This window comes from Emydura macquarii, unplaced genomic scaffold (genome assembly GCF_026122565.2).
Source record: "Emydura macquarii macquarii isolate MOO-44397 ecotype Brisbane River unplaced genomic scaffold, CSIRO-AGI_Emac_v2 contig_2297, whole genome shotgun sequence".
In the NCBI taxonomy this organism is placed as follows: Eukaryota; Metazoa; Chordata; order Testudines; family Chelidae; genus Emydura; species Emydura macquarii.
Genome location: NW_027132434.1, coordinates 1,058,871 through 1,071,359, shown reverse-complemented (window position 1 = coordinate 1,071,359; position 12,489 = coordinate 1,058,871). Strand labels below are relative to the sequence as shown.

General features: G+C 38.4%; 1 protein-coding gene across 8 annotated transcripts in view; it reads left to right on the top strand.

Moving 5' to 3' along the window:
* The window catches only part of ORC3 (origin recognition complex subunit 3), a 92,237-nt gene that overhangs the window by 40,361 nt on the left and 39,387 nt on the right, over positions 1-12,489 (top strand). For all 8 annotated transcript variants that reach the window (XR_010922075.1, XR_010922072.1, XR_010922074.1 and 5 more), the window contains exons 12-13: positions 11,020-11,136; positions 12,102-12,181. Coding sequence is in view for 4 of the 8 variants with exons in the window: in XM_067560710.1 (XP_067416811.1) it covers positions 11,020-11,136; positions 12,102-12,181 (197 nt within the window). In the remaining 4 variants the exon portion in view is untranslated. The remainder of the gene's footprint in view (positions 1-11,019; positions 11,137-12,101; positions 12,182-12,489) is intronic.

The following is a 12,489-nucleotide window of genomic DNA, read 5'->3' as shown; positions in this document are numbered from 1 at the left end:
GTTCTGTGTAGCACCTTTCATTTTGTAGATATCCCAAACATGTCTAATGATTTGCGAGCCGGGCTTTAGATTTATATCCTAGTCTTGGTTTACTGTATGTGGCCTTGGGGAGGTCAGTCAGCCTTTCTGTGCACTGAGTTTACCATTTGTAAAATGGATAAAATAATTACTAGGGAGGTTGTGAGGCTCAGTTATTTATGGTCCATTCTTAATTCTTGTTCAAGCAAAAAAACACATGAAACTCAATGGAATGTTTGCCAAAACAAAGGTTGAGTAATTAATCCTGCATGCTGTTCCATATATGTGGGTTCCTGTACCCTGCATGGATCTCCATTCAAGTCAGTCAGACTCCCTATGGACACAAGGTGTTCATTCATGTTAAACAGGATTGGGCCTTAATTTGTAAAGTGCTTTTAAAATCTTCTGATGAATGTCCAATACAAATGCAAAGGATGTTGATGTTAATGACAAATGTTTTACAAAATGAGCTAGATACAAGTGGTAGAATGACAGTGTAAGTATATGTTACAGCTGTTATAGGTGTAGCCATGTCTCTCACGCTGCCATAGGCATAAAATATTGTTTTACAGAGAGGAATGTTAATTCAGGAGACCAAGTTTATCCTGTACTCATTTTGATTATGGTCTTTTCCTGAAAAGAGAATACCTAGACTGGCATAAAATCCAAGGATCAGCATTTCTGTTAATTGCCCAAATCTGCATTTTTCATTTCAGAAGTAATCGTAAACCATTTCAAGATTAAACAGTTTTAACATGCTTCAGCCAGCCAGTGTGGATGGGGCTAAATCATGTTAAAATATATTGAATAAAGTGTTCAAGATTTACAAGCACATAAGAGAGCGACAGGGTTGTACTTGTAAGCTAACTATGTCTCCAGGTTGCTAGCTGAACATTTGAAGGGATATAATCTTTTTCTCTAAAACATATTTTTATATGGACTTTTGAAGGCATTTTCATGTCTTAATGAAGGCCAAGATTTTAATTTGCACAGAAGGAGACAGGTCCAGAGTAGAGCAGTAGATCTGTGGTTCTCAGCATGAAGATGCATTTGAAGTTGAATTTGTGTTTTTGGAGATAAAGCATAGGGTGAAGGGAGAAGACCAGGGGACTGAGGACAGAGCCCTGTGGAACCCCCACAGGAAGTTGGAAAGCTGATGAGGAAGATTCTCCAAAGCATGTGCTGAAGGATCACTTAAATATAGGAGGAGAACCAGGAGATGATGGAGTCATGGAAGCCAAGGGGAGGACAAGATTTCAAGAAGAGCATGGTTGACTGTTGAAGGCAGCTGACTGGTCAAGGACAATGAGATGGAGTACTGGTTCTGAGCTTTGACCAGGAAGAGGTCATTAGAGACTTTAACAAATTGGTTTGAGCATAGTATGAGGGGTGGAAACTGGATTGGAGGGTCTAGGATGAAATTGGAGGAGAGGAATTCTGGACAGCACTTGTAGATAACACATTCAGTGAGTTTAGAGAAGAAATGGAAATGGGGTGATAGTTGGAGAGGCAAGTGGTGTCAAGTACAAGTGTTTTGTTTTGTTTTTTAAGATGGGAGAGACTAAAGCATGATTGTATTTGAGAGGAAAGAGACAAAGGAGAGTGAGAGATTAAGTAGAACAGCTAAGGGAGTGAGCACGAGGGAGATCGGAGGATGGAATGGGATGAGGTCACTGGGGCAAGTGGAGGGGTTAGAGGAGGACAGCAGACAAGAAACTTTTGCACCTGATGGGAGGACAGAATTGTAGGAGGCATGTTATGGGGAATGGGAAGGTCCCTATCATATTTTGTCAGTTTTCTCTGAGAGAAAGCAGCAAGATCCTGTGCAGAGAATAGAAATGGAGGCAGATGGAAGGAAGGGTTTGAAAAAGGAGTCAAAGGTGGTGAAAAGGTGACTGAAATTGCAGGCTTGGGATTCAGTTCAGTTGGAGAAGTAGAGTTATTTAGCTAGGAAGATGGCAGAGCTGAAAGAAGAGTGAATGTATCTGTACTGGAGGAAGTCAGCCTGGTCACAGGATTTCTGCCAGAGATGCTCTGCAGTGCAAGAGCAGAAGAAACAGGTGTTGGGGTGAGCCAGCCTTGAGGGTTAGTTGGGCAGACACTGTGAAAGGAGGGGGGGGGGGGCAAAAGCAAATGGAGGAGAGTGAAGCATGCAGGGAATTAACAATCGTATTGGTAGAAGAGAGGGCAGGATGGAGAGGGCTGAGAGTAGATGAGAAATCATCAGTATTGATAGATGAAGTCACGGAAAGGCTATGTGACAAGATGGGAAGAAGGGCTCATGGGTGATGCTGCAAAAGACCAGGTGATAGTCCAAGAAGGAGAACTCAGCAACAGAAAGATCAGAGAGAGAGGGAGTGCTTGGTGAAGACCAAGTCAAGGGTGTGGCCCTTTTGATGTGTGGGAGGGTTGAACCAAGGCTGCACCTAAATGAAAAGATGAGAGCAAGAAACGTGCAGCTAAAGGGTCAGGTGAAGTCACAGAGGATGAGTGTAGGAGATTGTGAGGAGAGGAGAGGAAGAGAGAGAGTTCCAGGAGTCAAAATCAGAGAGGAAGACTGTTGTAGAGGATTTTGATGGATGGTAAGTGATAGGAACATAGAGGGGGAGAGAAGAGAAGAGTCCAATGCAGTGTTGTTGAAGAGGAGGCGGGGGATTAGATGCCACCAGGATGGCAGAAAAAGAAGCCCAACTTCCTCAGCACAATCTAATACAGGGTGGGAAGCATAGGAGGAGAGGCTTTTTTAAGAGAAGTCAGTCAGTCAACTCCTTTATCTGATTTATTTTCTTTTAAAGTCAAGTTTAGCCAGCCTTATACTGTAAAGATATTGAAGTTTAAAAAAAAAAATCTTTCTCTCTTTTTTATTTGTGTCTTTGGTGTGGGGTTTTTTTTAATTAAAGTCTCTTAGCAGTGATATTTCTTTCTTTTCCCAATGCCATCTGTCATAGTATCTAAGGACTTTAAAGTTCATCTGTTTGCCTGACCAAAGTCCCTACCTCCAGTAAACGTAACAACTCCAAATAGGTGAGGCAGTTATGAGTACTATGGTAATTTGCCATCCAGTGCAAAAAAAGAAAGAAAACCAATTATTCATTTCATTCTTAGACCCATCTCCAGCAGGGAATCCTGTCAGGATTCAGGGCTTCCCCTGTCTCTTCAAGATCCATCTCTAGGATTTATTCCAAGTATAGCTTATGTGTCAGATGAAATATGTTGCTGTAACTGAATCAAACAGTTAAGAGTCTTCCAGACTGAGCTCCCTGTCTTGGAAGGGCTTTTCTAAGTACTTGGAACAGTATTTAATGCATTCATTAATGTTTTGAAAAAGAGTGATCAATGAAGTTTGTAAATGTCATTACATTATTTACTTTAGTCAAGACTAGAGAAGAGAGTGAGGAAATTCAGAGAGGCCTAACAAAGCTTAGTGAATGGGCAGCATGATGGCTGATGAAATTTAGTATTAATAAATGTAAGATAGTGCATATCAGAAGCAATCATTGAACTATTTATGCACGTTACTGGGTTCTAAATCAACTGCAACCACTCGGAGAGAATGGGGGGAGAAGTCTGTTCCTCTGTGTATGGCTGTTGTAAAAAAAACCCACAAACAAACAGCAAGCAAAGATCTATAAGGAACGGGATCAAGAGTGATACTGAAAATATTATAATAACTTTATATAAAACGATGCTACTACCATCACTTGGAATATTGTGTTCAGCTATGGTCATCCCATCTGAAAAAAGACAGCAGGGGTTTGGAGGGAGGGAATACAAATGATTGTTGCTTTTGAAAGAGTCCCTTCTGAGGAGAGATTGAAAAGGCTGCTACTGTTTAGTTTAGAGAGGGGAGAAAATAAATCATGCATTCCTATTTGTCCTTTCCCATAATATAGGAACAGGGGGACAGTCAATACATGTAAAACTGATAAAAGGAAATACTTCTTTACGGAACCCATAATTAACCTGTGAAAATCATTGCCACAAACAGATTGAAAAAAGGATTAGATGTTTGTATGGTTATGAAAACATCCACATTATATAATGTGGAAAATATCCACATTATATTAGATAGGATTAAAAAAATAGAGAGAGAAACTGTCAGGTTTTGGAGCATAAACCAGCTGCTAATTGACAGAATTAATAGATTTCTTCTATGATCAGGTTATCCACTCTTGAGTTTCTTGCATCTTCCTCTGAAACATCAGGTAGCCGCCATTGTTAGAGACAGGATATTGGATTAGATGGACTGCAGGTCTGATTCATTATGGCCATTCCTATATTTCTAATTTGCCTGCTTGGAAGTCTGGGGAGTATCTCTGCAGTTTCCCATAGACCTCCCTGGATTTATAAAATCTGGACTTGGTCACTTTTCCTGAAAATTTGATGTGTGACAGATAATAGAAATCTTATAACCAGAGTGTGGGATGGCTTTCACAGAGCCATAAGATGCATATCTTTTTTGTATTCTGAATGCAGTCATGAAATACAAAATTAGAATTAGCTGGTCAGTTTTCTCTTAAGGAGAAATTCTTAAGGGGGACAGAGAGAACCTATATAACAATTTCACATTTTATTGTGGACTGTTGTGTTAGTATTTCTACTGAGGAATAAAAGAGGGAGTTTTCTTGATAAAAAGACCAAGAGGACAAGCCCATCGTTGTGAAACCTGACAACGTGTGCAACACTTCCAAGGAAGTGATATCCATTTGACAACAGTCCATATTTTAGCAGCCATGAAATGCCAAGCAGAAGTCCTTGGAATGATAAAGATCTGCCTTCATGAATGGCAATTGAAGCAGCCAGTCTTTGCTCAGATGCTTCATCTCTGTCACAAATCTGTTTGCCACCACATTTAATTCCAAACCAGAAAGTTTCTGACAAGCTGTCCTTCAGAAGTCATGAAGATGTTATTCTGATTGATATCTTTCTGTACTACTGATCCTCGGTTCTCAAACTAAGACAGTTTGGAAAACAGATAGTTTCTGTAATCCAACACTGACCTAGAAGATACTGAATTGTTACAGTTAAATTTATCTTGCCTCTTCCCCAGTAAAATAACCAACCATTACTTCACTAACCTTTTCTGCAGATGGGCTGCTGCTGAGAGGAGGAATGTAAACACATAAATTCTCTGACCGAGTATTACTTACTCTGCAGTCAGCCAGAAAAGGATCTATAAAGTCTGTGTGTAGCCAAGTGAAAGATTTTTCTTTCTACAATTCACAGAGAAGTTAAACAATAAATCCCCCTATGCTCTTTATCTTGGTCTGCCTGACAGAAGTTTCCATTCTGCCCTTCAAATAAGGTTTATTATATTTTGCTTATGTCCCATTTGAGCTTTCTTACAAATAGATTGACAAGTATAAGACAAAGAAAACATCAATTTTAATATTGAATGTCCAAAAAGACTTAAACTGAGTTTCATTATAAACACCATTTCACCATCTTGGGATTTCAGACTCTTCCGCAAATCAAGACCCCCCTTCATGTCCATAGTGTTTTAAGCTCATCTTTCTCTTCTGGAAAATAGGATTGATAGTAACTATAACATCTCCTAGAAGTCAGGGAGCTGCAACCAATAACAGTGACTCATCAATAATTTTCCTACTCAGTTTCCCCATCTTACAAAATGTAAAGCTTGCATAAAACTAGACCCAACATTCTTCCTTCGGGCAGTATCCTATTTTATTTAAAGATTGAAATGCAATTACACTCAATATTTTTGTTTGTTTTTAATTCTGACAAATAGCAGTGTCAGGTCGGGCATATAAGAGAATGTAATGGTCTCTATCAAACATATCTACTGAATTTAGAGGAGCATATACAAACTTTTAGATTCTCTTTCATGGTGTAAGAGAGGAAGATGAGGCTTCCAATATAAAACGTGCATGCTAATGAAGGATATGAGCTCATACTAGACAATCCTTCCAGAATGGACTGAAATTAACTTATTTTGTTTTTTAAGGTGTCTGCTAAGGAAATGCCAGCTTCCTTGTCTGTGCATTAAGGAAATAGCCATCCAAGTCACAGTAATGCAAATGTTTAATCTCAATCCAGTCATTGCCTCGTTTGCTCTGTTTCCTTAATAGCAGAAAGAATATTCTGAACTTATTGTCCCATCAGATACTTAAATAAATTTTTAAAAAGTGTCATGTATCAAAAGGAAAGGATTTGGCTTCAGGTCCATCAGCCACAAGGCACAGCTTGTTAAAGTGATAACTATGACAAGGAGTTATGTGGCAGTAGGGGAAAAAAGTAGAGCTGCTATCGGATGTTCTTCCATCTACGCTTTTGACTTTTCTTACCAAAATGATATATTTAGGTATGACAAATAGAGCCCAAGACCAAAGTAATTTTTAAAAGTTTGAATAAAAACAGAACAGTTAATTTTAGCACTGAGCATTTCAGGATCACCCCACATTAGTTCCGTGTTTGTGGCTTTAAGCCCCAATGACACAGTTTGGAATTGGATCAAATCTTTTCCAGAATTCAGAGATGTTTGAATCTGTGGTATCTAATTCATACTCCATTTCGGTTTTTTTCATTAGTACATGTAGTTTAGACTCCCAGCATCCGTGTTAAGTTGCTTAGTCTTAGGAAAACAATACTATTAATGGTTTTAAAACTGTTATAACAGAATAACCCCTCCCGCCTCAAAAAAAAAAAAAAAAAAAAAGGCAGTGGCAGCAAAGCCTTTATCAAGCAGAACCCTGCCACTATTATCTAGGGCTAGATTTTGGCATCCTTACACCAAAATCAGTGGGACTTCTTCAGGAGTAAGGTTCATCTCAGTGTGAATAAGGGTGGCAGAAACTGGCCCTTAGTCATTAGGTCTTTTCAAATTCTATGTGAGTATCTTTATAATATGCATCTGATATTTCAGTTGGCAATATTTACATTACTCAAAAATGCATTTCCTTTGTATTTATCATTTAGAACTGAATTAATTTGGAAATGAATTCATGAAACGCTTTCCCATCTCTGTAGAAATGTGCTATGAATGCAGAGGCGTGTGTGTTGTGTCCAACTTCTGTAAATTCAGAGCAGAACTTTGAAAATATCATATTAATATGTTATATTTTCTGTGGTGTTGTATTGGGCATTTTGCTAGCCATCTGCACTAGAGTCAGTTTCACATCCTGCATATCTAACAACAGAAAAAGAGTTATATGTTCAACAAAATACAAGGGCACACATGTATGGAATAATTCCTGCTTTTAATGAGACTTTTTAAAGCAGAAGTGATGGAATGGCCCTCCACATGCTTGGATAGACATCACTGATTCCTGGCCATCCGAAAAAGATGCTTGACCTAGCTTTACTTAGACTCTAATATAACAGGGACCAAGTAGATGGTGAAAGACTAGTTACATGTTTATGCTGTGGTTGAGATTCTCAGCCCTGCTATGGTCCTTTTATGTCAGGTAAAAGGGCCAAAGCAGCGTAAAAGGGACCCTAAAAGCTCTGTATCTAGCCAGGGGAGGATTCCTCTAGCACAGGCACATCATCAGATTTTCATAAGGCTGCCTTCCAAGGACTCCCTTGCAAGCCCTAGCACAGGAGATGTGCTGGAGGCAGGAGAGGCATGTCAGGGATGACATTGCAATGCACAGCACTGTGGAGATTCCAGACTGCACTGTGGCCCTTCCTTAGGGCAACCTGGGGAAACTGCTATAATTTAGACAGACACCAAGGGCTATCTAAGGTACACTGTGCACCTTCCCATCCCTGAGAGCAGCCCAGGATCAGGAGGGCAGAAAGGTGACTTGAAGCCACTATAGTCCCATCTACCCTAGACTTTGCAGTTTTAGCACAGAAACTCATCCTATATCTGCAGTATAGCATAATGAAAACATAACTATGACATTTTTGTTCATTTATAACTGATGTACTTCAGTCAGTGTGTTTTAGATACTTTGATTTATATCCTGGTGGTGTTAAACTCACTAGGTACCTGATCAAAACAATGAATAAAGATTTCTAAAGTATGAGTCAGCAGTGTGCCCTTATTGCCAAGAAAGCTAAAGGCATACTGGGCTGCATTAGTAGAAGCATTGCCAGCAGATCAACAGAAGTGATTATTTCCTTCTAATCGACACTGGTGAGGCCTTATTTGCAGTACTGTGTCCAGTTTTGAGCCCTCCACTACAGAAAGGATGTGAACAAATTGGAAAGAGTCCAGCAGAGGGCAACAAAAATGATTAGGGGGCTGGAGCACATGACTTATGAGGAGACGCTGAAGAAACTAGACTTGTTTAGCCTGCAGAAGAGAAGAATAAGGGGGGATTTGATAGCTGCTTTTAACTACCTGAAAGGGGGTTCTAGGGATGATGGAACTACACTGTTTTCAGTGGTAGTAGATGACAGAACAAGGAGCAATGGTCTCAAGTTGCAGTGGGGGAGCTGTAGGTTGATATTAGGAAAAACTTTTTCACTAGGAGGGTGGTGAAGCACTGGAATGGGTTACTTGTGTGGTGGTGGAATCTCCATCCTTAGACGTTTTTAAGGTGCGGCTTGGCAAAACCTCGGCTAGGATGATTTAGTTGAGGTTGGTCCTGCTTTGAGCAGGGGGTTGAACCTGATGACCTCCTGAGGTCCCTTCCAAATCTAATCTTCTATGATTCTATGACTGCTCACATTGACATATAAATGTTCATCAGCAATTATAATAAGATTAACCTATTGAACTTTAAGCCAGCCCCCTCCTCAGAAGTCTGGGAAAAAATAGGTTAAATTTCACATGTATATATACCCGGTGGTGTTATTGCTACGGTATTTGAGAAATGGAGAGAACTGTCCCACTAATCACTACAAAAGCAGCTGCAGGATTCTCCCACCCCATTGTTATGCTGACGGTGCTGCCTACTAGAAAACAGTCAGCTTGCATTAATGTCTAAATATCTTTTAGATTTACAGTATAAAGTCCTAATCCTGCAAGCATTTACCTACCTGAGTAACTTTATGGGACTACTCATGTACATAAAGTTACTCACAGGGGTACATATTGCAGGATAAGGGCCTATCTTGATATCCTTTCTTGTATAGATCTGTTCCTCATTACTTCAGGGCTTTTTGGCAGCTGTGGTTAAGGTTCTGTCACCATGTCTGTTTATAACCTTCAGCTTCAATATATTTTATTTTGACTCTTTTTTAAATCACATTTAGCTACAACTTAGTTTGCAAGTTGCCGTGACATTTTTTTAAAAAATGGTTTAAATATGTTGGCTTATATCTGATGAGTATGTGTTTGTGGTCTGTATGTTTTTCAACCTTTTGCTTTAAAAGACTTGTGGAGTGGAGGAACCAAGTATGTTTTTACAGTCAGTTAGTCTTTATACCCTTTTTTTTTAATATGTGAGCTTTTGTCATTTGGATTTTAAAATATATATCTGTGTGCTGCAGTGCTATTGCAGTAGTGAATCAAGATTGCTTTAGCAGCCTCAATTCAAAACATCTTTGCATTTATAGGTTTCTCATTGGGTGGAAAAAATTGATTTAAAAAAAAATTAGATTTTTTTATTTAATTTAAATTCATGTTTCTTAAAATAAACCTATTAAAATTAAATTTAAAATTGACAACCTTTGTTAAGGCCTAAACTTACTATATTAAAGTCGTTTAAATAAATTTATAAAAGCTTCATCGATGACCTTCCTCAAATTTTATGGGTTAAAGGGTGCTGCCTTTAGAATTCTATACAAAATCAGGGGTAAAAACCATTTTTAACTTGAGGTCAACTCAAGCTTTATAAATACGTCACAATGTCAAGTGTTGCAGAAGTAAATAATTTATATTATTTTTAGTCTTTACAATGGAGCAAATGCTGTTATTTACATTTTTCTAAATGTAAGTACTTCCAGTTTTTGTTGTGCAGAAAAGCTTTTGCCTTAATTACTTTTGCTTTCTGTTGAACTAGCAAGTGCAGGGAGAATATATTTTTTCATTTGGACTAGTTTATTCACAGTTGAGAAACCATTTAGGAGTTGAAAAAGCAGAAAAGCTTCCAGTCTATGAATAAAAACCAGCTGGAGAAGATGAGGTCTATTAATTCTTAAAACTTGAAGGACATAGGGTAGATTTACAAAGGTATTTAGGCACCTAAAAATGCAGATAGGCGCCTAATGGGATCTTCAAAAGTGCTTAAGTGGGTCCGGTGCCTAACTCTCATTGATTTCAGTGGGAATTAGGTTTGTAAGCAGCTCAGGCACTTTTGAAAATCACTTCAGGCATTTATCTGCATCTTTAGGCACCTAAATATCTTTGTTTTCTGGTCACCCTAGGGTTTTCAATCTGTCGAGTCATTAACTAAATGTAATATTTCCTTTGTTTCTAATAAATCAGTTTTTTAAATGCAAAACATGTTTTGATGAACTTACTCTCTTCTTTATGCATCCAGCACCTTTAAGATAGTTTAATTGAATAAAAAATAATTTTAAACTGCTGTTTTTGTTGATTTTTAATTGAATTCCAATTTCCATCCAAATGCAGTTTGACTCAAAGCACAAATAAGACATTATCATACAGTAAACGGCAAATACATCATTCACCATTTTCTAACATAATAAAAATCTGAAAAATTAAGAATCTAAATAAATGTATGTTGACCCATATCATTACTTACATAAATGTATAGATACAGGATATCCTCCTGGTTAGATCTGGTATTCCTTTTTGCTAATGTAAAGGCCATATTTAGTTGCATATCAACATGTTTTAGGTTTATATCAGCCAGTGAGTGTGATTTTCTTTAGGAAAATAACTAAAAAGTACAAATGTGAAACAAGATTGAAATCAATTATTTAAATCAAGATTTCTGGCTTGCTGATTTAAATCATGATTAAAATCACTTTTATTTAAATCAATCCCTCCTGATTTGTCAGAACTTCAGTGTTCATTAAAATAATTTATGTATGTGTTTTAACGGCTATTTTGTAATTATTTCATACTGCTTTATGCTGGTGGATATTGAACTACTTTGTGAAACTGTTATTCTGTCATTTTAGGAGGTAACACAGACATTACTGGAAGACTTGCATATTTACCATGAGAATTATTTCCCAGTTCTGAGATGTCTTCATGTTTTCACAGCTTCTCTTCCAAAGTACCCTTTGGGCAAACAGGTGAAGTAACATCATTCCATTTCAGTGAACTATGGACCTTTCTTGTTTCATGGCTTGCCATCTTTACAGATTTGAAATCCGCTCCCTCCCTCGCCACTCCTCTTCTTTTTCCATCCCCCCCCCCCCCCCCCCCCCCCCACACACACACACACACAGTCAGATATTTCTGATCTTTATTGTGGACTGGGGAACAGCACATAGTATCTTTAAGTGTGCCTGTCATACTCTGTTATGAGTAAACAACAGAGGACTTATAGGGAGAAGCAGATGCACTGAACAGCTAGTGCCTCTGTGTTGTGTTTGGCTTTCATGCATCTGGATTTGTCACATGTAGTCAGACACTTTTCCATTCCTCCTGTCATCAATCAGCTAGTTGCCTAATGGTTGGATTCAAATGAGAATTAACGTCCTTATGTCAGGAATAACATAGCAGTGATGGAACAGTCATGGGTACTCTTAGTGGTTAGTTGTATATTGACTTTGTGTTTAAAGCTCTGGTATGACCAAACTCAACTTCTCATACCAAGCAGTTATTTTCACCTCACATTCTCCTATTAATGCTGTAGAACATTCCATGATGTGCATTTCCCATTGATTCTAGATGTATCAGGTACATTAACATTAGACATGGCTGTGAACTCAGTCTGAACTTTGCTAATGTATGGGAATGTGAAATATTTGAATCGGAGTTTTGATTCAGGTTCATTTCTAATTCCAGTATGAACCTGAATGGACGCTGTTAAAGCGCAGTGCTGAGCTGCCAGCACAATCTTGCCACACTGAAGGCCCAGTCCCATGTGATGCTGAATGCCCTCACCTCAAACTGCAGTCAGTGAGAGATGAGAGCGCTCAGCTCTCGCAAAATCATACTTTGAGTGAGTCAGTCATTGTTTTGAATTGTAAAATTAACCCATTACTTGTTTTGTAAAACATTTTATTCCCTTTACTCATGTGCTGGTTTACAGATCAGAGAGCTGCACTGTGCATGTTTGGGAAAGAGAGTGTGGGAAACAGAAGAATATGGGTCAGCTGTTCAGTTAATGAGGTAATCTTTCTCCTTTCCTTATTCCTGTTTTGGTTTAGATGGGTAGAATGTCTTCCATCCCTTTCTCTAGAACTTCAGATTTAGAACTCTGCTTGACGAGAAGTTTTGTAACAGACTACATTATTGAGTGAAAATACAGTTGTCTCTCATTTTAAATGTGCATTTCTGTTCTTTTCAGTGGAACTGCCTTAAGGTGTCTGAGGTTAGATTCTGATATCTTCCCTCATGCTGACTACTCCCTGTGTAGTCCTGTTGAAGTGAATGAAAGTATCAGAATCTAGCTCTTGGTAATTTGTTTGGAATATTTG